The following is a 25,265-nucleotide window of genomic DNA, read 5'->3' as shown; positions in this document are numbered from 1 at the left end:
TTTAAAATAAGAGGTTTTCTTCATTAAGTAAGCATGTTTTGGGGCTGTTTAAGTGAGGATAATGCATTTTTAGCTCAACAGGATCTATAGGAGACATGAAGAGAGGGGGGAGGAGATGACTGCTTTGATTTTGTGTGACTTTGCAAGAGAGGGTACCCATTCCAAACAAGGCTCGGACCTCCGATTGTCGTGATGATCATACCGTCTATCAGAGGGAGTATGAATAGACTATAGGCTCCTCATGGGAGTCATCAAAGCCTAGGAATCGATGATATTCCACGTCTCTGAACTTGCAAACACATTAAATCTGTTGCGTTTGGCTGTAGAAGACCTCGAATGTACATAATAATCAGCTGCATTTGTAAGAAAACAATTGTAGACGTCTTGCCTTTGTTGAAAGCACGTGTAGAATACAAAAAATCTATGTTTTCTGCAGCAGAAGCAGGCTGAGAATTTGTGTTTTCAGTAGCAAGGTGGTCTTCTCTAAAGGAACCTTTGTGTCCCCACTTAGGTGATGATACCATGTGAGGGTGCGCAATAGAAGAGGAACAAGAACACGGAGAGAAAAGGAGAAGAGAAAAAATACTAGGAATGAAAAAGAAATTTGCTTTGAAATTGGAAAGAGTGTTGAATGCAATGCTGGATTGATGAGTCCTTCCATGTAGCCCAAAGCATTAGGGGGAGAGCACTGGATCAAGTTGGAAGATGATGCCAGCACCGCAGATGGAGATGGTGAAGAATGCCAAACTCCAAGTGTGGACTTGTAGAAGAGGAAGAAGAATGAATGATATGCCACAAAGTGGGACCAGCTATATATATAGGTGAAGTGCCCCTAACTTAGTTGACCAGCCAGCTGAGCTAATAAATTGTGAGAGTGCGCAACGGAAGAGAAAGACAAACACAAAGAGAAGTAGAAAGAGAGAGAGAGAGGAAGCAAAAGATGAGGGAAGAATATTGCAATGACTGAAGAAGAATGCTGATATCATGATGATGGATTGATCAGTCCCTGCACGTAGCCCAGAACGTTAGTGAGGGCACCAGATCAGGTTGATGACGATGGTAGCACTGGAGACGGATGGAGATGACGGAGTCGGAGTGTGCACCTACCATGGAAGAAGGAAGATGATGATATGAATGATTGCCAAGTGGGGAATGGCTATAAATAGCCACAAAACCCCTAAACTAACCTATTGATATTTGGAAATGCCATTTATGTTGGCGGACTAGCATTTAATGCTGGTTGTGGCATAATATGTCTAAAAATGTTAGATGGCCACCCAAAAATCCGACTGGCAAGGACAATGCTCGGCAGATGTGGATAGCTTGGAAAATGCAGAAACTGCCTATGGAAAACACAATGGAACTTGACAAACAAAAGAAATGCATCGAGATAGGTACTCTAGAATGAGTAGCCTTCCCCATCAAAACACATGACAGACTTGTTAGAGCTCCCAAAGTCCTCGTCTAACTCAGACTAAGGCTCATAGGCAGGAGATGACAAGGCATGATAAACATGACTACTAACACCCCCTCTCAAATCCTAGATGTGGCGGAAGGCCAAGGGAGAAATGGATCTTGGGGTGGCAAGAGAAATGCCAATGTTGATGAAGTCCGTCTATGAAGATTGCCGATGAAGAAGCTCCTCACGATCCTAGGAAGCTCGCTTTGAAATACTAGGGGCTAGGAAATCCATAGCTGCATCACTGAGATCGTCCACCTCTAAAAGGAATGGGGGGTAACTATCGGAGGAGAGGGTGGGGGATGGGAAGAACCTATGGAAAAGATGGTGTACGAGCAAGAACGGGGGTAGCAATAGACAATTGCCTAGGAGGACCTTGCATAAGAGAAGGGGAATGGAGCATGTAAAGCCTACTCTCTTGCCAACCTGTTGCGATAACATCCCTTGTAGTAGAATCCTCAATACAAACGACTTGCTTGGTGAAGGCAACTCGGGTACCAAGCATAGTAAGGCTATAAATTGAGAGGAGTAGAAAGGCCAAGTCCCGAACATAAAGGGCCCGCGAAAGGGAGCTCGACGCGCGGTTAGTAGATAAAGGCAAAGTGCCAACACCACAAATAGGCACCAAAACAATGTCACCAACAATGATTGAACCCTCAGTAGGTCATAGATCTTGCAACAAATCACCTCGTGGAGTCATATGACTAGAAGCTCCACTATTAACTAGCCACAGCCTCTTAGAAGATGAGGCAACCACTGAAGAAGGCTTCTCCAAGTCAACAATATGAAGGAACACGGACTCATGGGTAACGGTTGTAGTAGAGGTAGAAGGCTCGGATGTTTTAGCTCCATCCTTTGCTCCTGGACGAAGGTGAAGGTACTTCCACATTGCTCCTCTTGTGTGTCCCCTTCCCATAGTATGGGCATTTATGCTTTTTCGAGTTAGAGTCAGAACATGAAGAACTCTCTTGTCTTTTAGCCTTTGCTTCCCTTTCTTCTTCTTTCCCCTTCCCAAACTTGTAACAAAAGCTTTAGTGGAGGTGGATCCATTGGCTACCTCTTTGGTGTGCTCGTCAAACTCCAAAACAAGCAAGGCAAGCTCCTCCCATAGAAGGTTCTCACAGGTTCTTGATATAAGAAGGCGAGTGTAGAAGACATCAAACTGGGTAGACGGCAGCTGAGCTAAAAGAATCATAGCCATATCCTCTAAAGAGATAATTTTGCCAAGGGACAAAAGCTCATCTCTCGTGTTCTCCAACTTGTTGATATAATTTTTCATGGAAGGAGAATCATCAACAGCGGGTATCTATGATTTCTTCTTGGGAGTAATCTGGTGGGCAAATATCTTTTGATGGTACAAAGAAGCAAGCTTTGTCCACATTTCCGTTGCTTTTTGCAACTTGCGCACATGCACTAGGACAAAATCTTGTAAGCGCATAAAGAGAAAATATCGAGCTCGAGAGTTGAGTCGATCCCATAAGACCGCACGATCCATCGACGATCCAGCTGTGGAATCCTCCACGGGACGGGGAATAGGGTGGGTAACAAACACTCAAAGATCAAAGGTATCAAGGATACACTCTGCTTTACACGACCAAAGCGAGTAGTTGGAACCATTAAGTTTTTCTTCTTTGGGTAAAGAAGAGAGTACGGACACCTATATAGAGGGTGCCATGGAAGGCATATGAAGGCCAGTAGAACGGGCCTTTTGTGAAATATGGAGAGAATGGGGAAGAGAGTGTTCTCCAACAAACGGGCTAGGTGACCACCGTTCATTGTGTGAACTAGCATGAAAATCACTCCATCTATCAGAGGAAGAAATAGAGACCTCACCCTTTGAGTTAGCAAAGAACGGGTGATAAGACATCTTTGAACTTACAATCTTCTAGAAAGCTTCATTTGAGAGAGAAACAACTATTGTCTACCACCAGGAGACTGCCACCTACACAAAAAGTTGTCGCCTACAACATGAAGTTGTTGCTAAGGCTCAGGAAGTAGTCGCCTACTACTGTACCAAGAAGGAAGCACTTGTAAAGAATGGAAATTTGCGTTTTGAGCAAAACACAAAAGTTGGGGCTGATTGACGCTAGAAAGCTACTACTTGGTCTCAATAGCTGGGTGAGGAAATGGGCAGTGGACAACTTGTTTGGGCTATAAACGCAGTAAACACAGGCTGAAAATCTGCGTTTTGGAAATTTGGGCTGCTTCTCCACCAATGAAAACTTTGCTCTTGTGCAAGAAATCTTTAGAATGTGTCCTCACTTAGGCAATGATACAATGTGAGTGCGCAACGGAAGAGAAACACGAACACAGAGAGAGAGAGAGAGAGAGAGAGAGAGAGAGAGAGAGAGAGAGAGAGAGAGAGGAAAAGCCCTAGCTGGGATGGGCTTCCTAATGAGCTGTTTTCAGCTAATGTGCAGCAGCTTATAGACCCATTGACTCACCTGTGCCAGCAAGTGTGGAACTTTGGTACCATGCCATTCGATTGGAAGATTGCTGTCATTTGGTTGTTGCCCAAGGTTCCCTCCCCTACCTCTTTGAAACAATGGAGACCTATTTCCGTTATGGGTTCGTTATATAAAATCTTCTCCAAAATCATTGCGAACAGATTGCAGAAAGTTTTTCAGCACCTGGTTCATCCCCGTCAATATGGTTTCATTAAAGGTCGGAATATTATGCATAACATCTTGAATGTTCAACTGGGAATTGACTATGCTAAAGCTTCAGGACAGCAAGTGGTAATGTTTCAGCTCGATATTGAAAAGTCATTTGATCATGTTAGCTAGCCTTTTTTATGGCAATTATTGTCTACAATGGGATTTGGCCCTTCCATGGTTTCTCTTGTTGACACTATTGGTCAGGGAGCTGTAGCTCGTATTGCTCTTAATGGAGGGATCACGGAAGAAATTGCCTTATCTCGATCTCTTAGGCAAGGTTGCCCTCTCAGCCCTTTGTTGCTTGCTTTGGTCACTCACCCGATGCTCTCATTGTTGGACAAGTTGGTTGATCAAGGCGAGATAGTTGGCTTGACTCTTCCTAGTGGTACTCAACTTGTGGGTCAATCTTTGGCAGATGATTCTTTTATGTTCCTTAAGGCTGATTGCACTAATGTTAATTGGGCAATGGTGGCATGGAATCTTTTTGCTTTGGCATCTGGTCTTCATATTAATATGCAAAAATCTACACTTCTCTCTTGTACGGAGACTGATTTGCAGGCCTTGGGCTGGCATGGAATTGTGATCCCAAAGGGAAATATAACCAGACACTTGGGATATCCTATTGGGGTGGAGGTAGCACCCCGGGCCTTATTGGATTGGATGGCCTCTCGGATTCATGACAGGTTCATGTACTGGAAATCTGAAGGCTGGCCTTTACATGTCAGACTGAAAGTTGCTCAAAGTATTATGATCAGTATGATATCGTTCTTTTTGCCACTCCTTCCTTGGACTAAGAAGTCCCTTTTTGAACTTGTTCAACCTATTAGGTTTATGTTGTGGAAAAAGAAAGGGAATCGGTTAGGTCAGGTTTGGATTTTGTGGTAGCATGTGACTATGCCTAAACGAATGGGGAGAGCAGCCTTGTTGGATGCTAATTTGCATGTGAAAGCCTTGAGGTTGGCCCTTTTGCAAGCGTTATGTGTACAGAGTCATCCTTGGTAGGACATTGCAAAAATTTTCATTGAAAAAACCGGTATCTCTCATGGTAATACGGTTATTTGTGCCTCTTGGTTGCATGTGCTCAACTCCTCGAGACCAATTAAGACCACCCAGTCTTTTCTCCTTTCTCATTTGATTGCATCCTGGTAGGAGATCTTATATTTTTCAATTTGGCGCCCTCTTGAGATTCACAAGGAGGCAAATTCATTGCAAGGAGAGGTCTTAGCCTCCTCGAGGTTGTTGGATTGGCCTTTCAAAGATTTGCATAGGCTCAAGTTTAATTGGATGGCTCGTTTGGGATTGCAGACAGTTTTTGATGGTGTTATTCCTGGGCAGTCCCGTCTTTACTCTTTTCGGCGTATTCGTCAACACTTTCGGGTACCGCGTGGATATTGTGATATCTAGTCATCCATACATGTCACACTTTAGAGGCTCTCTCCTTTACCAGTGCTACAATCATTGTATCCATGGAGTGACTGGAAGTTTGTGATTCGAGATGATTTTGAGAAGAGGTCTGCTAATTAGATATACCATCAGATGGTGGAGGCCAAGAGATGGGTCACTAGAAAGGTGAATAAATTATGGCATATTAGGGACGGCAAAAAGAAGTGGCATATTAGGGACGGCAAAAAGAAGTGGCAGGAAAGATTCCTTCAGCTTTGGAAGTCTAAGGTTCCCTATTAGGGAAAAGTCTTCTTGTGGAGATTGCTGATTGGTGGTCTTCCAACTGGAAAGGTGCTGCGCGCCCGAAAGATCTCTGCTGGTCGTTGTGTATTTTGCACTACATGTGATGAAACATTGCTTCATCTTTTTGCCTCTTGTCCAGTAGTGCGACAGATCTAGTGTTTTATTTCTAGCGTCTGGCTCTCGGTGACTCAGCTCTGGATAACAGCCCGGTCATGGATTATGGGAAAGCTGCCCTCTGTGCCTTCTTTGCATTTTGATTATTCTTGCCTGTTCCAGTTTCTTAGATGGACTGCCTTATGGCATATTTGGCGAACTTGGAATGCCTTTCTTTTTGATTCGGTCTTGGGCATCCATGGTCATGTGGCCCGTATTCGAGGTTTAGTGCTATGATAGATTTCTTCTATGATATCAGCTGACCTGGTTCTTCCTGACATTGCTGCCCATTGGCTGGCCATTGTTCGCTCGCCACAAGCAGTGTGATTTTCTCTTTGTGTCATAGTTCTAATAGTCTTTTGTCACTTTCTTTGAGGACCTGTTGGTCTGATGTAACAAAATGTAAACACAGAGAGAGAGAGAGAGAGAGAGAGAGAGAGAGAGAGAGAGAGAGAGAGAGAGAGAGAGAGAGAGAGAAAGTTATATTCACGTCTTCTAAAGACCAAAACTGGCCTATGAGACAAACTGTGATACAACTGATGAGGTCCAGCTATCCAAAATAAAAGTGCTGAATGAAAAGCTAAAAACTGGAAACTGAAAATACGGTGCTATGAGTGTGATAAGTGTCGTGTATGTGTATGTGCGTATGTAGCTCTGGTACTCCAGATAATGGCTACAAAAGGGGAACAAATGTCGGCTGTGATAGGGGAACAACTGTCGGCTGTGATAAAGTGGTGCGATGTGTATATGTAACAGATGCAGGGAGATATACTATCCTGGGATGTAGTAGCAGTTGTCGAAGTCACTAATAGCTGGTGATCCCTCCTGGATGCAGGATGTGGTACATCGGCGGTGGAGAAAGAGCAAACTGGAGGTCTGAGGTCCAATGTGTCGAGTGTCGTCGGATCTCAGTCTGCTGTCGATGTAGATCAAGAATCCTCCGGATCTCCTGTCGGTGTGGCTGTGGAGTCCGAAACCCACGGATCCTCGTGCGGCGTCGGGTACGCTGGTCCTCAGCCTGCTGTAGTGTGAGCCCGGAGGTCTGGCTGGGGGCTGGTACAGTAGCTCTCACTCTGTCTGTCTGAAAGAACTGTGTAATAGTCGTCCGGGTGGGCCCCTCTCTGACTGGGACTCGCTGTGTGCTCTGCTCTCTGATGTGCCATGCCTCTCCCAGAAAACGGCCAAATGATCTCTGATCCATATCAGTCATATATCCCTGAAGTGAGCTGCTCAATGTGTATCTAGATCTCAACTCTGAGTATGCCGGGCATCTGAGAACAAAATGCTCCTCACTCTCCACCTCTGATTTGCAAAGGGGGCATATCCTCTCCTCCCGTGGGATGCCATTGGCTCTGCCACTCTCAATCATAAGCTGATGTGATGATACCCTGAGCTATCCAATAAGAACTCTCAATCGATGTGGCATATAGATCTGCATATATCTCGGAATCTCTATGAATCCCTGCTCTGATATGCTCAAGAACTGTGTATAATAATGTGCCATCTTCGATGGCAGTGGCTGTGCATGGCTGACCCATGTCCTCTGTATATAAATATGCCATATCACTTGTCTGATGACTCTGTTCCTCTCAGAGAGAGAGAGGGTGTAAGTGGGAGCTTGAGTATCATATAGAAGAGGTGGGAGTCTATCAATGTCCAGCCCATGTCTGTCAAACCAAGCTCTAGTCTGTGCATACCATGATGTGGTATCTCCCGCTCGAGCCATCTCCTGAGATGCCATATATGCTCTGTATGCAATGCGATCTCTGTCCATATCCTGAAATCTGTGTAGGAAGCAGACTGTTTGAAATTTTGCCTCGACTAGCATGGGTGGTGTGGCAAGCTCTGCTCGCACAATGTCATGTGGGACTGAGGCCTTGCTGCGAATCAATCTAGATATCATGATCACTTGAGGTCTCTCCATCAATGTCCATACATAATCGGCAAGGCCTGGCCCCCATATAGCTGCTCCATACATCAGTGCTGGAGTGACTAGAGTATCAAAGAGCAACCCCTTGGTGCGGGGCTCCTGGAAATGTGCCTGATGACACTGTCGCTCCATAAGAGCCAATGCTGAGTATCCTCTAGTGAGGCGGTCACGAGCTGCTTGTGTCATCGAGAAAATCCCTGAAGCTGCTGTAAAGGTGACTCCCAAATATACATCTGATCCAGTGACCTCAATACTCCCTCCTGCTGCCATGAAAATACTCTGTCTGCGTATCTGAGCTGATGTATGGAATATAAGAACCTTGGTTTTACCAAGGTTCACTGTCATGCCTCTCTGTATGCAAAAATCATCCAATGCTAATAAATGCTGCTGTAATCCCTGAGCTGAATCTGAGACCAACACAATGTCATCTGCATATAGTAAGATATGAACTGTGGCTCCACTGAGATCTATACCTCCACCGGCTCGCTGTTGAATAAACTCTACTCTCTCATCAATGTATAGCCCAAATAGAGTCGGTGAGAGTGGGCATCCTTGTTTCACACCAATGGTGCTCACAAGGGGATCTGATATACCTCCCGGACATCTGACTCTGCCAGTAACCCGCTCATATAGTGCATAAATACCCCACATCATGTCATCATCCACCCCCAGATCAAGTAGGCGTCTGAAAAGCCTCTCTCTCGGAACCGTGTCAAAGGCTTTGCGGAAATCCACAAAGCAACCAATCTCTGTTTCTTCACTCGTGTCTGGTCGATCAGACAACGGAGAGTGAAGATGTGGTCTATGGTAGAAAATGCCCGTCTGAACCCTGCCTGTTCGGGTGCGCGCATGCACTCTCTCTCTGCCAGCGTGCTGAGCTCCTCCTCCATTACCGTGCCATAAAGTTTGGCCAAAACTGGCCCAATCATGATGGTCCTATACGTGTTAGGGTCCATAGGATCCCCTGACTTGTGGATAGGTACAATGGTGTGCTCTGTGCACGAGTCAGGGAACCCCTCAGACAATGCACGGTTGAAGAGGTGAGCAATGAGTGGAGCCAATGTGTCTCTGCCATATATAATATTCTCTGCCTGAAGATCAAACTGGTCTCGAGCACAGCCATGCTGTAACCGTGAGATAGCATGTTTCACCATACTAGTGGTGAAAAAGGATGAAATACCCGGTCTCGGTGTACATGGTGTGGGTATCAGCGGCTGTGCGGGTACATGATATAAACTCTGTGCGTATCCATGCCATACTGCAGGGTCATGTATCGGTGTGGGTGAGCGTGGTTCTCTGATCTGCCTCCATCATGGTACCGGTCCGAGGGGGGTGCGTGTATGTGTGATGTGGAAAACTGAGTGTAGCAGAATCATGCAGAATGCATGTGATATTAGTGGTCAGTGTATCAAGGGGTGTGTATGGATCAAGTGACGTGATGTGCTCCTCCAGATGCTGTGAGTAAACATGTGAGAGCTCATGAGTGAAGTGTATGGTAGTATGCATGTGGGGTATGATATCTGCAGGTGGTGATGGTAATGAGGTGAGGAGTGAGAAACTGAGAAAGGTGTGATCGGCACCGAGTGGAAGTCTCCCAAGGCCGAAGGACTCGATAGTATGCATCCCATCGATCTGTCCGAGTAGATAATCTACAGTACTCTCGCCCCCCCCATGTGGAAAGCATGTAAGACCTCCTGAATATGGCCATCGTGCCATCCCGTTATAAATAACGAGATGATGTCTACTACCAAGCTCAAGTAAATGCCCTCCATACCCTGTGGCGTCTGGCCCAGTATCTGCTGACTCTTGACTGATCCTCAACTCCTCAGGGTCTAATGCTCTCATGATCTCTGGCTGCTCCATATCAAAACTCTCACACTGTCGGCTCTGTGTGCGCCCGTTAAAGTCCCCCATAAGGAAGACCTCACCCAAACTAGAATACAGAATAATGTCCTCTGAGAGCTGTGAATAAGGGGAGGGGGAATCTCTGGCCTGAATATCACCTTGCATAGTAGCATATTTGGACCCTCGTGGTGAAAAGTAGCATACTGCCATATAGATCCATCTCTCATATGATATCTGCACTCTGATCCATATGTAACTGGCCTCCTCATCTCGTCTCACTAACTGGATATGTCTCTGTATCCCCTGACGGAATAGAACTGCCACCCCTCGTGAGCCCCTAGATGTACTCTGCCTAGTAGTAGCCCGGTATGCAGATACCCACTCAAATCCTGTAATGCGTGGAAGCCCTCTCTCTGGGCTCTCATGTGTCTCTGTGAGGCATATAACATCATGGTCGGGTAAAATCTCCTCAAGTCTGTCCGGTCATGACCATAGGGAGCCGTTGCAGTTCCAAACTGCCACACGTAGCGGGATCTCCTGTACAGTCCTCTGCCCCGTCTCATAGGCCACGCCCCCCTATTTGGTGGGGCGTCCATCTATAAAAATCCGGCTATCTTGATAGAAGGCCTTACGGCCTTCTCTACGTGCTTGGAGTATGTGTGGCATGCATGCTCGTCTGTGTGCAATCTGCATCTGAGTCAGGTCCTCATCCATGAAGATGGGAGCCCCAGTTATCCCTCGGAGTGAAATCCGCTTCCGAAAGAAAGCGGCTTTGTCCTCCGGTGTGCTCATATGTAATATCAGAGCTCTGACCTTGGTAGTATCTCGTCCTGCACGCCATGCCTGAGTAAAGGGCATGCTCGTGTACCCTAGTCGGGTGCATAGCCCGCGTGCGTCCTCCTCCGGAGAGGCCCCTTCGGGGAGCCTGGTAATACGCATGTTCAATCTACGCGCGTTCTTGAGCCTCTCCTCCTCTAAGGTTTCCTGAACCCGAACTACCTCCTTTTTATTTTCTTCCCGGACCTCCTTCTTAATGTTCTTCTTCACTACCTCAATCCACCCCTCCTTATTCCCTTCTAATTCTTCCTTCATGTTTGCTTTGATTTTTTCCTCCCATCCCTCTCTCGAAGCCTCAACTTTGGTTTTAATGCATATCTGGAGGTCCTCTCGGTATTCCTTCATGATAGCCTCTCGGAGGTCCGCTTTGAAATCCGCGTCCTCTCTTGCCTCTTGTAGATGTGACACTTCCGTTTGTAGCTTGTCCAGGTCGGTTTTGAGATCCCTCTTCTCTTCCGTGAGTGTCTTCACCATCTCCTCCAGTCGCCGGATCCTCTCATGGAGCTGGCGGGTTTCTTGGTTCAAGGCATTATCCGCATCCTTCTTGAAATCTTTCTTCACCTCCTTGATAGCTTGGCTGATTAGAAGCTCCACGTTATGGAGCTCGAGCTGCATGTCGCCTGCCTCCTGCGCTGCCTGACACCTTCGTCAGACCAGTGCAGGGTCTCTTCTGCCCTGTTTGAGCCCTGCTCTCGTCTATTTGTGAACAGCCGTTTTATCTGTTTGAGACCTCTCGTCAGACCAGCACAGGGTCTTTTCTTCCCTTCTCAAGCCCTGGCCTCTGCTATCTGTAAACAGCCTGCTCGAACTGTCTTGTGAACTGCTGTGCATCATTCCATCCTGCAGAGCCCTCCCTGGCTGCGATCTCAGCCTGACTTCTTGCGCCTGTCTTGGCCTGACCTGCACATGCGCTGCCCTGATCCACTTTTCTAGGACCTTAAAGGAGCTTTGAGTTTGTGTCCCTTCAGAGACAGCCGACGATTGGGAAGCTTCAATCTGCAACTGGCGACGCCGAGGTGTCGTGCTCCTCAAAGCTTGTTGCGAGGCGAGACGGAGTCGCGTTCCAGAAACCTGTGTAACCGGTTTGCTACCAGCGGTAGGCAGCAGTAGGGGTGTCGTGCTTGTTGCGAGGCGAGACGGAGTCGCGTTCCACAGAGAGAGAGAGAGAGAGAGAGAGAGAGAGAGAGAGAGAGAGAGAGAGAGAGAGATTCTCGGATGACCTGATGGCCTGATGTAACAAAAAGTAAGAGATACAGAGAGATTGCTGACCTGATGGTCTGATGTAAATATTTACTACTTAATTCAATTATCTTCACGAAAAAAAAAGAGAGAGAGAGAGCTGAAGATGAGGGAAGAATACTTCACTAATTGAAGAAGAATGCTGATACAATGATGATGGATTGATCAGTCCCTGCATGCAGGCCACAACATCAGTGAGAGTAGTAGATTAGGCTGATAATGCTGCCAGCAGTGGAGACGGAGGTAGACGACAAGTTGGAGTGTGTACCTGCTAGGGAATAAGGAAGATGATGATATGAATGATTGCCAAGTGGGGAATGGCTATACATAGCCACAAAACCCCTAAACTGACCTTCTGAAATTTGGAAATTCCATGAATGTTGGCCAACCGGCATTTAATGCTGGTCATGGTGTAATAAAGGCCTAAAAAAATGTCAGATGGCCACCAAAAAGTCCGATTGGCAAGGACAATGTTTGATAGATGTGGACAACTTAAAAATGTAGAAACTGCCCATGGAAAACACAATGGAACATGACAAACAAGAGAAATGCACCCGGATAGCCACTCTAGAATGAGTAGCCTCCTGTATCACAAAACACATGACAGACCTGTCAGAGCTCCAAAAGTCCTCATTTGACTCAGATTAAGGCTCACAGGCAGGAGATGACAAGGCATGACAAACATGACTGCTAACATAAATGTGGCAGTGTCCAGCTAAATTTGGCCAACCAGCAGCAGAAAATGCTGATGTGGCAGGGGGTAAATGCAGATACAGGCAGACAAGGCAAATTGCAATCTGCGGGGGCTGCACAAGCTGACTGGTACCTAGAAATGCACACTAATTTGTCTAAGAAAATGCTCTGAATAGAGCCGCCTACTCCATCAAAGCACATGAGAGACATGTCAGAGCTCCTACTGTTCTTATTTGATTTAGTTTGAGGCTCACAGGCAGGAGATGACAGTGCAGGACAAACATCACTGCTAACATAGTTACCATTAGCTATCGTCGTCTATGTTTTGCTGTCCGGCAGGCCAACCTGCTGCCACCCTATGTTTTCAGCCTGATCTGGACAAATGGCATCAACATTATCCAGACTGATCTGCTTTTTCAGTCAGCTGACATCATCAGAGATTGCCTGTTGTGTTCATGGTAACCATAATACGCATCTCACCAGGCGTGAAACGTGAAACACCTTTCACTAATGAAACGTTTCAGTATTCAATGTTATGCTTACTTGTTTCATTCCAAGGAAACAAAACAATTTCTACTAAAAACCTGTGGAATATATGCATTTTAGATGTGTTATTTTACTGGTTTATGTGGCACTTCACTTAGGACCTGCCCAAGAGTGAAATGTTTCCTGTTGAAACACAATGATTCAGAGGTGAAACATTTTAGGGGTGAATTTGAGTTCTCTTTGTTCAAGAAGTGTTATGAGTAGACCTATTCCTGGAAGGTGGCTAATTATGGGTGTCTATAAATGTTGAGGCCTTAAATTGTGTTATGAGCTTGGGTTGAACATTTCTGGGGCCCTTATGTTGACTTCCACAGGCAGAAGGCACAGGGATGTGGTGATTAGACCCACACTCAAGGGGCTGAGTATGAGTGTTTATAAGTGGATGGCTGCACCAGTGTTGCTGCATAGGAACTGCAGTCATGTGTAGTGCAAGTTCCAGACTCCTTGCATGTCTGATTAATTTCTTTATACACCTTATTTACTGCTGTGCTGTACAGATTACGATATACTTTTGCCATCTTTTCTTTTACTTTTTCTTTTTGGAGCTGTGCATTTGTGTATAGCACCTTACAAAAAGTTGTTTGTACATATGGTTTTTTTTTGCTAAAACTTGTCCAAACTCTCATGTATCAAGTACTTCTTTGCAGGGGGGACGATGATTACTCACCTGGGAATATTCTGGAAATTGAGCTGCACAACTTCATGACATATTCATATTTGATCTCAAAGCCAGGGCCACGTCTGAACCTAGTAATCGGTCCAAATGGTACAGGCAAAAGCTCACTAGTTTGTGCAATTGCAATTGGTCTTGCTGGAGAACCACAGGTAATGCCATTTGTTTTTTAATGGAATCCAAATGCTCTGCTAAGTTATAGAAGCTGCCTTCAGATAGAGTTTTGTAAACCATGTATTGGCATGCTCTACACAGCTATTAGGAAGAGCTTCATCCATTGGTGATTATGTGAAACGTGGTGAGGAGTCTTGTTGGATAAAAATATCTCTTCGTGGCAATTCACCAGAGGAAACATTCATGATTACCAGGAAAATCAATAAGCAGAACAAGACAGAGTGGCTGTTAAATGGTAATATTTGGCTTGTTATGATGTTTTGGAATTTAAGCAAAAGCTTATTCTCTTCTCCTCCATCTCGTGCATTTACTATTATAGTCTTGGTATTTACAATTCTATATGCTGAGGATTTTTGACCGTTCTCTATGCTGTTGAAATGCTTTGTTTTGCTTGTATTTTGAATTGTTAATGGGTTGAGATGAGTAGATTCTTTGGGAAAAAGCTGTGTAAACTGTCAGCACTGTTGAATAAAAAGTGCAAGCAGCCAATTGGATACTTCTAGTTAACACAGTATTTCAAAATTTATTTACTTTGTGTTCAGTCATGCATGCATTGCATGTCAATGCTACAGCAATTGAGGGATTGCAACTATGAAACTTTTTGATTGTGTTCAGGTTCTAATGCTACAAAAAGGCAAATCTTGGATCTGGTGAAGCAGTTCAACATTCAAGTGAATAATCTGACACAAGTAGGTTTACATGAAACTTCTTTGTCTGCTTATCCTTGAATATAAACAAATAAATTATGAAAAGTCTACTTGTTGATGTCTCACTGAATGTAGCACCTATTGAAGATTAAATTGACCCAAGTGTGTCATAATTAAGCATACTCTGCTAATTTTCACATGTAAACCTTCAGACAATTGAGTTCTGAATTAATACTGAACGTTTTTTCTACTTGTCAGAGTGGTTGTGAATTTACAGCAGTTATGTTCCTATATGTGTTTATACACACACACATACACTTCACTCATAAGCTCTCACATATTTACTCACAGCATCTGGAGGAGCACATCACGTCACTTGATCCATACGCACCCCTTGATACACTGACCACTGATATCACACGCATTCTGCATGATTCTTCTACACTCAGTTTTCCACATCACACATACACGCACCCCCCTCGGACCGGTACCATGCCACAGAACAGGTGGTATGATGATGAGTGCAGAGATCTACGTTGACAGCTACGCGATTTGGAGGCCAGAGGAGAGATCACACGCAGACAGGCGCAGAGACGCATGCACCGCTTGACCCGCCGTAAAAAGCGGGAATGGGAGGAGGAGAGATATTGGGATATATACCACCTTCTTATGAGCAGAGATTGTGCAGAGGCATGGAGGCAGATCAGAGAACCACGCTCACCCACACCGATACATGACCCTGCAGTATGGCATGGATACGCACAGAGTTTATATCATGTACCCGCACAGCCACTGATACCCACACCATGTACACCGAGACCGGGTATTTCATCCTTTTTCACCACTAGTATGGTGAAACATACTATCTCACGGTTACAGTATGGCCGCGCTCGAGATGAGTTTGATCTTCAGGCAGAGCATATTATATATGGCAGAGACACATTGGCTCCACTCATTGCTCACCTCTTCAACCGTGCATTGTCGGAGGGGTTCCCTGACTCGTGGACAGAGCACACCATTGTACCTATCCACAAGTCAGGGGATCCTATGGATCCTAACACATATAGGACCATCATGATTGGGCCAGTTTTGTCCAAACTTTATGGCACGGTAATGGAGGAGGAGCTCAGCATGCTAGCAGAGAGAGAGTGCATGCGCACATCCGGACAGGCAGGGTTCAGACGGGCATTTTCTACCATAGACCACATCTTCACTCTCCGTTGTCTGATCGACCAGACACGAGTGAAGAAACAGAGATTGTACTGTTGCTTTGTGGATTTCCGCAAAGCCTTTTACATGGTTTCGAGAGAGAGGCTTTTCAAACGCCTACTTGATCTGGGGGTGGATGATGACATGATGTGGGGTATTTATGCACTATATGAGCGGGTTACTGGCAGAGTCAGATGTCCGGGAGGTATATCAGATCCCCTTGTGAGCACCATTGGTGTGAAACAAGGATGCCCACTCTCACCGATTCTATTTGGGCTATATATTGATGAGATAGCAAAGTTTATTCAACAGCGAGCCGGTGGAGGTATAGATCTCAGTGGAGCCACAGTTCATATCTTACTATATGCAGATGACATTGTGTTGGTCTCAGACTCAGCTCAGGGATTACAGCAGCATTTATTAGCATTGGATGATTTTTGCATATAGAGAGGCATGACAGTGAACCTTGGTAAAACCAAGGTTCTTATATTCCATACATCAGCTCAAATACGCAGACAGAGTATTTTCATGGCAGCAGGAGGGAGTATTGAGGTCACTGGATCATATGTATATTTGGGAGTCACCTTTACAGCAGCTTCAGGGACTTTCTCGATGATACAGGCAGCTCGTGACCGCCTCACTAGAGGATACTCAGCATTGGCTCTTATGGAGCGACAGTGTTATCAAGCACATTTCCAGGAGCCCCGCACCAAGGGGTTGCTCTTTGATACTCTAGTCACTCCAGCACTGATGTATGGAGCAGCTATATGGGGGCCAGGCCTTGCCGATTATGTATGGACATTGATGGAGAGACCTCAAGTAATCATGATATCTAGATTGATTCGCAGCAAGGCCTCAGTCCCACATGACATTGTGCGAGCAGAGCTTGCCACACCGCCCATGCTAGTCGAGGCATTATTTCAGACAGTCTGCTTCCTACACAGATTTCAGGATATGGACAGAGATCGCATTGCATACAGAGCATATATGGCATCTCAGGAGATGGCTCGAGCGGGAGATACCACATCATGGTATGCACAGACTAGAGCTTGGTTTGACAGACATGGGCTGGACATTGATAGACTCCCACCTCTTCTATATGATACTCAGGCTCCCACTTACACCCTCTCTCTCTCTGAGAGGAACAGAGTCATCAGACAGGAGATATGGCATATTTATATACAGAGGATATGGGTCAGCCATGCACAGCCACTGCCATCGAAGATGGCACATTATTATACACAGTTCTTGAGCATATCAGAGCAGGGATTCATAGAGATTCCGAGATATATGCAGATCTATATGCTATATCGATTGAGAGCTCTTATTGGACAGCTCAGGGTATCATCACATCAGCTTATGATTGAGAGTGGCAGAGCCAATGGCATCCCACGGGAGGAGAGGATATGCCCCCTTTGCAGATCAGAGGTGGAGAGTGAGGAGCATTTTGTTCTCAGATGCCCGGCATACTCAGAGTTGAGATCTAGATACACATTGAGCAGCTCACTTCAGGGATGTATGACTGATATGGATCAGAGATCATTTGGCCGTTTTCTGAGAGAGGCATGGCACATCAGAGAGCAGAGCACACAGCGGGTCCCAGTCAGAGAGGGGCCCACCCGGACGACTATTACACAGTTTTTTCAGACAGACAGAGTGAGAGCTACTGTACCAGCCTCCAGCCAGACCTCCGGGCTCACACTACAGCAGGCTGAGGACCAGCGTACCCGACGCCGCACGAGGATCCGTGGGTTTCGGACCCCACAGCCACACCGACAGGAGATCCGGAGGATTCTTGATCTACATCGACAGCAAACTGAGATCCGACGACACCCGACACATTGGACCTCAGACCTCCAGTTTGCTCTTTCTCCACCGCCGATGTACCACATCTTGCATCCAGGAGGGATCACCTGCTATTAGCGACTTCGACGACTGCTACTACATCCCAGGATAGTATATCTCCCTGCCTCTGTTACATATACACATCGCACCACTTTATCACAGCCGACAGTTGTTCCCCTATCACAGCCGACATTTGTTCCTCTTTTGTAGGCATTATCTGGAGTACCAGAGCTACATACGCACATACACATATACGACACTTATCACACTCACAGCACCGTATTTTCAGTTTTCAGTTTTTAGCTTTTCATTCAGCACTTTTATTTTGGATAGCTGGACCTCATCAGTTGTATCACAGTTTGTCTCATAGGCCAGTTTTGGTCTTTAGAAGACGTTAATATAACTTTCTTTCTTTCTTTCTTTCTCTCTCATAATGGGTAATTATATTAATTACGAAAAAAAGTAAAACTTCACAAGATTACAAAGTGCAGGGGTGGTAGTAATGCAAAATATGTGAGCTAGATACAAGGGATTCAACAGAGACAAGACGAGAGTGCAAAAGGCACTGTGGGACTAGACAGACACAAAATATTAGGGGCTTTAATGGGGTTTTGTTGCGTGGGCCTGAGCTTTTGCTGCTAATGTCTCTAGTTCACACACATACACAACAGGGCCTGCCTTTTCTATGCGAGAGGTAGCAGACACTAGACTGACTCGTGGATACACAGCACTAGGTGGTTTGGAGAGGATGTGCTCACAGGTGTAGTTCCAGGTTCCTTGCACCAAGCTATGGCTCTTTGATGCGCTGGTCACATCCACACTACTCTATGGAGTATAGATATGGGGGCCCAGTCTTGACCACCGTAGTAGATCAGGGCACACTTATGGCGGATGGAGGTCGATGGAGAAACCTCTAGCTTGCCAAAGAGGGTGATACTTCATGTTGGTATGCACAGATGTCAGCTTGGTTTGAGCTACATGGCTTTAACATGGACAAGTTATCCCCCTTCTAGTACTCCCTTGATGCACCATCTCTTGATTTGAGTAGGTTAGTGATTCGTAGGATCATCAGGATGGATCTTACCTAGTTGGATATTAGGCAGACTTGGTTGATGCTAGGGAGGAGCTAGGGACAAAGGTGGCTTTCTACCGCGAGCATTTTCTTCGTACTACAAATGATGGATTTATTGTTCGCTCGAGATACATGGGCACCCACATTTCCCATGGGATTAGATGTACTATTGGCCAGCTGCGCACCTCCTCACTTCAGCTAGAGATTGAGACTGGTAGATGTAGATCCATCCTGCTAGAGGAGTACATATGCCAGATATGTTAGTTAGAGCCAGAGACAGAGAAGCATTATATTTTTGCCATTGCCTAGCGTATTATGAGATTCGTGGCTGTTTCCACAGTCTCTTTAGGGAGGGATTTGGATCACTATCCAGAGTCATGGATTTTACTGATCAGTGATGCTTCGGTCTCTTTCTCCTTGAGATATGATGGCTTCATGACTTGGGCCTTAGGAGTATAGATGCTCTAGGGTATCAAGGCCCTTTGTAGAGGCAGCTCACAGACTTCTTTGTAAAGGAGACTCAGGAGACTTCAACATAGTTACAGCCTTAGTCCACATGAGAGACTCTCTCATTGCCACAATTCACACAGGAACAAGGAGTACTGCTTGACCGGGCTGTTTAGCTTAGCCGGCCCATACATCCTAGGCTTTGACACAGACATCAACGACACCTTTAGAGGTGGATACATGGATTATTGCTCAGGTTAGGGCTAGGTCCTTTGTATCCACATGAGATTCTACCATCTGGAGCTCATTGTTACTAGATAGAGCTCTATGGTTTACATATAGGCATAGTTAGTCTCCTTTTTTATTTTGCTTTGTGCTATATATTTTGCCTAGAGAGTTGTACCGTCATACACATGATTGTAACTCATGGTCTTATAGGTCATTTTGGCCTTTTGTAGACGTTAATATATCATTTCATTTCATTTCATTTCTCTCTCTCACGATCTCCGGCAGTGGAAGATAAAAGGACTTTTGATTTTACTTTGCACTTTGATGCTCGTGGGAGGCTTGTGCCTCCTCAGGATGTTTTCCATTCCCAGCAACTGCAGTTTCCTTCTCGTGCTTTGATTGCAGGTTTGCAAAGGGCAGATCTTGTAGATGTTATCTGAAGTGAAATGGAGAGATGCGAGGCAGCTAAGGCTTTTGATGTAAAAGGAAAAGGCTTAGCGGTGGTTCAATTGTTTTTCTCATTTGTGATTGATCATGAAAATTGCTTTGTGAAATGTGAAAGGTATTTCTTCAGGCAGCAAGCAGTATCGGTTGTGGAAAGTTGTGTTAGTTGAAAATTGGGATGTTTTTTGTGCCGTGAAGCATAAACAACATGCTTTGGCCGGATCTTCTTATGTATACAAGGATTATGCGGTATTCTTTAGTGGTCGAGCTCCACATAAATCAAGAGTTATGTTGGTTGTCAAATCTTCCTTGCAACCATCGTTGGTTTCTCAAGACCCTCGCGGCCGATTTGTGATTCTGGAAATACTTTATGAAGGAGAGGTTTTGTGGCTCATGGGCGTGTATGCTCCTTCTACTGCACGGGAACATCATCAGCTTTGGAATGACTTGCACTACCTCGCCATGGCTTGTCAAGGCTTTGTCATGGAAGATTTTAATGCATGTGTATCTGGGGATCAAGCGACTTCTCCGCATTTGATTATGGATGGTTCTAAGTGACAGGCTTGAGATGTTCTCATAGTGGTGTCTTTGAAATAGGACATGTGGTCCTTGATGTATACCTGGGCCAGACTGGGTAGGATCTACATTTGCCAGAGTGATTCTTTTCTTCTTGCAGTCATTGATATGTGGGTGGAACAATAGTATGTCTTGTCAGATCAATACCCTCTGGTCTTGGAAATGAGCCACAGATCTGTTCATGCATTTAAGGCTCTCCTTGCTTGTTTGCCTCTTCATTTTAATCAATCTTTTTTGTAGTAAAATCAGTTTTTGGAAGGTGCAAAGGAACTGATCGCTTCTTTTATCTATCTGGAGGGATGGAAATATTGGCTGTTTTTAGGGATGATGCGTGAGCATTATCCCGACAATATGGTATTCAGCATGCTTCCTCTTTCGAGCTGAGTTGCAGTATGCCAAATCTTTATTGACCCATTCCTTGTCTTTGTGTCAGTCATGTGATTCCAATGATGACTTGCTCACATGCATTGGATGGTTGAAAGGCAGGGTTCAATCTCTTCATGACAAGGAATGAGCAAAATACAAATTGCTGGCCAGAGCTGAAGCTTTGCACGATAATAATTGTCAATTTCATCAATTCTTTGCTCGTCTGCACTAGAAATATGTACCGAAAAATATAGTGCGCTTAATGAATGAGCAAGGTGTTATGGTGACTGATCTTGCCTCCATCATTCGGAATAGTATAGACTTTTATAGGTCCTTGTTGGGTCCGCACAAGATTCTTTCCGATGTTTTCACTCTGCTCGTAAATATATTTGCGACTTCATTAGAAATCAAGTCAAACCAGAATGGGTGAACTTAATGGAGGCTGATATTTTAGAAGATGAAGTGGAGAAAGTGCTGTTCCACTTGCCTCGAAGGAAAAGTCCTAGCTGGGATGGGCTTCCTAATGAGCTATTTTCAGCCCATGTGGAGCTGCTCAAGGACCCATTAACTTGCATGTGTTAGCAAGTGTGGAATTCTGGTATGATGCCTTTAGATTGGAAGAGTGCTGGCATTAGGTTATTGCCCAAGGTTCCCTATCCAACGTCTTTGAAACAATGGGACCCATTTCTGTTATGGGGTCTTTATATGAAATCTTCTCCAAAATCATTGCCAACAGATTGCAGAAAGTATTCCCGCACCTGGTTCATCCACATCAATATACTTTCATTAAAGGTCGGAATATAACACATAGCATTTTGAATGTTCAATTGGGAATTGACTATGCCAAAGCTTTTGGCCAACAGGTTGTTATGCTTCAGCTGGATATTGAGAAGGCATTTGATCATGTTAGGTGGTCATTTTTGTGGCAATTAATGTCTACAATATGATTCCGTCTCCGCATGATTTCTCTGGTTGATACCATTAGTCGGGGTGCTGCGGCTCATATTGCACTCAATGGAGGGATTACGGAAAAAATTGCCTTATCTTGGTCTCTTAGGCAAGATTGCCCTCTTAGCCCTTTGCTGTTTGCTTTGGTCACTCACCCGATGCTCTCTTTGCTGGATAAGTTGGCTGATCAAGGCGAGATAGTTGGCTTGTCTCTTCCCAATGGTACTCAACTTGTGGGTCAATCTTTGGCAGATGATTCTTTCATGTTCCTCAAGGCTGATCGCACTAATGTTAATTGGGCAATGGTGGCATGGAATCTTTTTGATTTGGCATTTGGTCTTTATATTAATACTCAGAAATCTACTCTTCTATCCTATATGGAGACTGATCTGCAGGCCTTGGGCTGGCATGGAATTGTGATCTCAAAGGGAAATATAACCAGACACTTGGGATATCCTATTGGTGTGGAGGTAGCACCCCAGGCCTTATTGGATTGGATGGCCTTCCGGATTCATGACAGGTTCATATACTGGAAATCTCAAGGCTGGCCTTTACATGTCAGACTGAAAGTTGCTCAAAGTATTATGATCAGTATGATATCATTCTTTTTTCCACTTCTTTCCTGGACTAAGAAGTCCCTTTTGGAACTAGTTCCACTTATCAGGTTCATGTTGTGGAAAAAGAAGGGAAACTATTTGGGCTAGGTTTGGATTTTGTGGTAGCATGTGACTACGCCTAAACGAATGGGGGGAGCAGCTTTGCTAGATGTTAATTTGCATATGAAAGCCTTGAGGTTGGCCCTTTTGCAAGCGTTATGTGTACAAAGTCATCCTTGGTCAGACATTGCAAAATTTTTCATTGAAAAGATTGGCATCTCACATGGTAACATGGTCATTCGTGCCTCTTGGTGGCATGTGCTTAATTCCTCAAGGCTTGTTAGGATCATCCAGTCTTTTCTCCTTTCTCATTTGATTGTGTCCTGGTAGGAGATGCTACGTTTTGCAGTTTGGTGCCCTTCTAATATTCACAAGGAGAAGAGTTCTCTACAAGGAGAAGTATTGGCTTCCTCAAGATCGTTGGATTGGCCAAATAAAGATTTGTAGCGAGACAAGTTTAATTGGATGGCTTGGTTGGGGTTGTAGACAATCCTTGACGGTGTTATGCTTGGGCAGCACTGTCTTTATTCTTTTAGACATATTCATCAGGACTTTAGGGTGCCTCGCCGATATATTGACATTTGGTTGTCCATATAGGATAGTCTTTAGAGGTTCTCTCCTTTGCTTGTGTTACAACCATTGTATCCATTGCGTGATTGGATGTTTGTGCTTCCTAATGATTTCGAGAAAAAGGTCAGCTAATCAGATATATCATCAGATGGTGGAAGCTAAGAGATGGGTCATTGGAAAAGTTAATAAATTATGGCATATTCGGGATAGCAAAAAGAAGTAGTGGAAAAGGTTTATTTAGCTTTGGAAGTGTAAGGTTCCATATTAGGGTAAAGTGTTCATGTGGAGGTTGCTTATTGGGGGTCTTCCAATGGGGGATATGCTGCATGCCTGAATGATGTCTGCTGGTCGTTGTGTATTCTGCACTGCATGTGATGAGACATTGCTTCACCATTTTGTCTCTTGCTCTGTTGCTCGACAGATCTGGAGCTTTATTTTCCGAGTATGGTCCTCGGTGGCTCAACACCGCCTACCAACTCGTTCGTGGATTATTCTTGCCTTTTCCATTTCCTTAGATAGACAGCTTTGTGGCATATTTGGCGTACTTGGAATGTCTTTATTTTTGATTCAGCATCGGGCATCCATGGGCATGTGGCCTATGTTTGTGGTTTAGTGCTATGGCAGATCTCTTCTATGTTGCCAGATAGTTGACCGGGTTCTTCTTGATAATGCTGCTCCGTGTCTGGCTATTGTTTGCTCTACTCCATGTGTCCTTTTTGTGTGATTTTTAGTGCTACTCATGTAGGAGGTTGTTCTAATAGCCTACTGGCTTCTTTATAGTTGTTTCCATCGTGTTTGGTTGGCCTAAAGGCTTGATGTAAATATCTCCATACATTAATATACTCTTGTTTACGAAACAAGAGAGAGATCGTGCAAGTACATAACAAGCTGAATAGATTGATGTGAGAGTTTGTGATGAAAGTACAATTGATAGGGCTTGAATATATAGGTTGAGGTATCCACCTACACCTTTGACCCTTATTAAATGCCAAGTGGTCATAGAAACATGAAACAAGAAATGGGAATGGGGAACATAGATGGGGACGCCAAACCTAGGAAACAAGGACGTGGGAATATGAATGTCATTTAAAAAATTAAAATTCACAAGAAAATTTAATATTTCACTCATAATCCATGTGGAGTGTTAAAACCAAGGTATATAATCCACAAGGACAAATCATTTTAAGTTTTAACTTTAAAGATATTATGCATCATTCTAAAACTAGTCATTAAAAAATGAATTACAACTTACAAGGCTCAAGAGTTAAGGTATTGAATTGTAAAACACATAATACATATGTCATAAAACAATGAACAATGAACTAAACTTTAAAGTCTAAGGTGAAAGAACATGCCCATGGTCCTATTACCAAAAAACTTAAAATATTACAAATATAAAGTCTTATCTTTGAAAGAGCATGCTCATTGCCTAAAAAAAAACTACAAATATGAAGTCTAATCTCTAGACTAAAGTAAAATGTGACATACCAAAATAGTCCAAAGGACAATTGCAAGATTGTAAGTACAAATATAAATTCGGTACGGCACAATGGCCCAAGTGTCACACTGTCATCAATGATCATAATATCATATATAATGTATATGTATCATAAGACGCGTAATAGGCAAACTAAATCGAAGATCATTATCATGATCTGAGGTTGCTCTAGCTACTCCTGAAGTGCCAGCCTCATCATCATGTCTACTATGAACTGTTGCATCTCCCTCAACATTAGCATGTGTCTCCTCTTCTTGTTGCATCTTCCACTCTGTGAATGGATCGAGCTTTGTTGTCATATTGTTACATAACATCCTCAAATTAGCACTAACGAATACTAATCCATGACAGGTTACCAATATTCTTTAGTAGGTTATTCAAGGAATGAGCCATTCAATATGAAACTGTGATATGCGGTTAATATTCCTGGATAATAGCACCTGTTGCCCCTATTTACGGGCTCTCCATCTACAACAAATCCCACAACATACTTTGGGCCCATAAACTCAATGCCTCTAACCCACTCTGCTGCAAGTACATTTGCCGACTTTCTTGTCCCTGATGTATCCTGTGAAGATATGAAGTACATTTCCCCACAAGAATAAGCAACCATGCCATAAATGGATCGCTTGTGTGTATCACTCCAACCATCAACAATTAATGAAACTCCATTTTTAGGCCACAAGCTCTCTCTAGTCACTGTTGCTTACTCAAGAAGGCGCTTTTCCTTGTCGAGCAAAGTGGTGCGCATGATGGAGGTACATACGAAGAGCCATACTCACCAGTCTTCTTGCACATCAATTTAAAATACTTGATCTAGTTGCACGAAACTGAATGTGGTCATGATAGAAAAAACATGCCACTGAT

At 44.4% G+C, this 25,265-nt stretch overlaps 1 protein-coding gene across 2 annotated transcripts in view; it reads left to right on the top strand.

The window, feature by feature from the left end:
- The window catches only part of SMC5 (structural maintenance of chromosomes 5), a 156,245-nt gene that overhangs the window by 22,544 nt on the left and 108,436 nt on the right, over positions 1 to 25,265 (top strand). For both annotated transcript variants that reach the window (XR_015693094.1, XM_087692548.1), the window contains exons 2-4: positions 13,693 to 13,870; positions 13,974 to 14,127; positions 14,508 to 14,581. Coding sequence is in view for 1 of the 2 variants with exons in the window: in XM_087692548.1 (XP_087548674.1) it covers positions 13,693 to 13,870; positions 13,974 to 14,127; positions 14,508 to 14,581 (406 nt within the window). In the remaining variant the exon portion in view is untranslated. The remainder of the gene's footprint in view (positions 1 to 13,692; positions 13,871 to 13,973; positions 14,128 to 14,507; positions 14,582 to 25,265) is intronic.

Source organism: Lygodium microphyllum, chromosome 2, assembly GCF_053477565.2.
Source record: "Lygodium microphyllum isolate KBCC chromosome 2, Lygodium_microphyllum_v1.1.10, whole genome shotgun sequence".
In the NCBI taxonomy this organism is placed as follows: domain Eukaryota; kingdom Viridiplantae; phylum Streptophyta; class Polypodiopsida; order Schizaeales; family Lygodiaceae; genus Lygodium; species Lygodium microphyllum.
The sequence above is the reverse complement of the archived record's forward strand: the minus strand, read 5'-3'. Positions and strand labels throughout refer to the sequence as shown.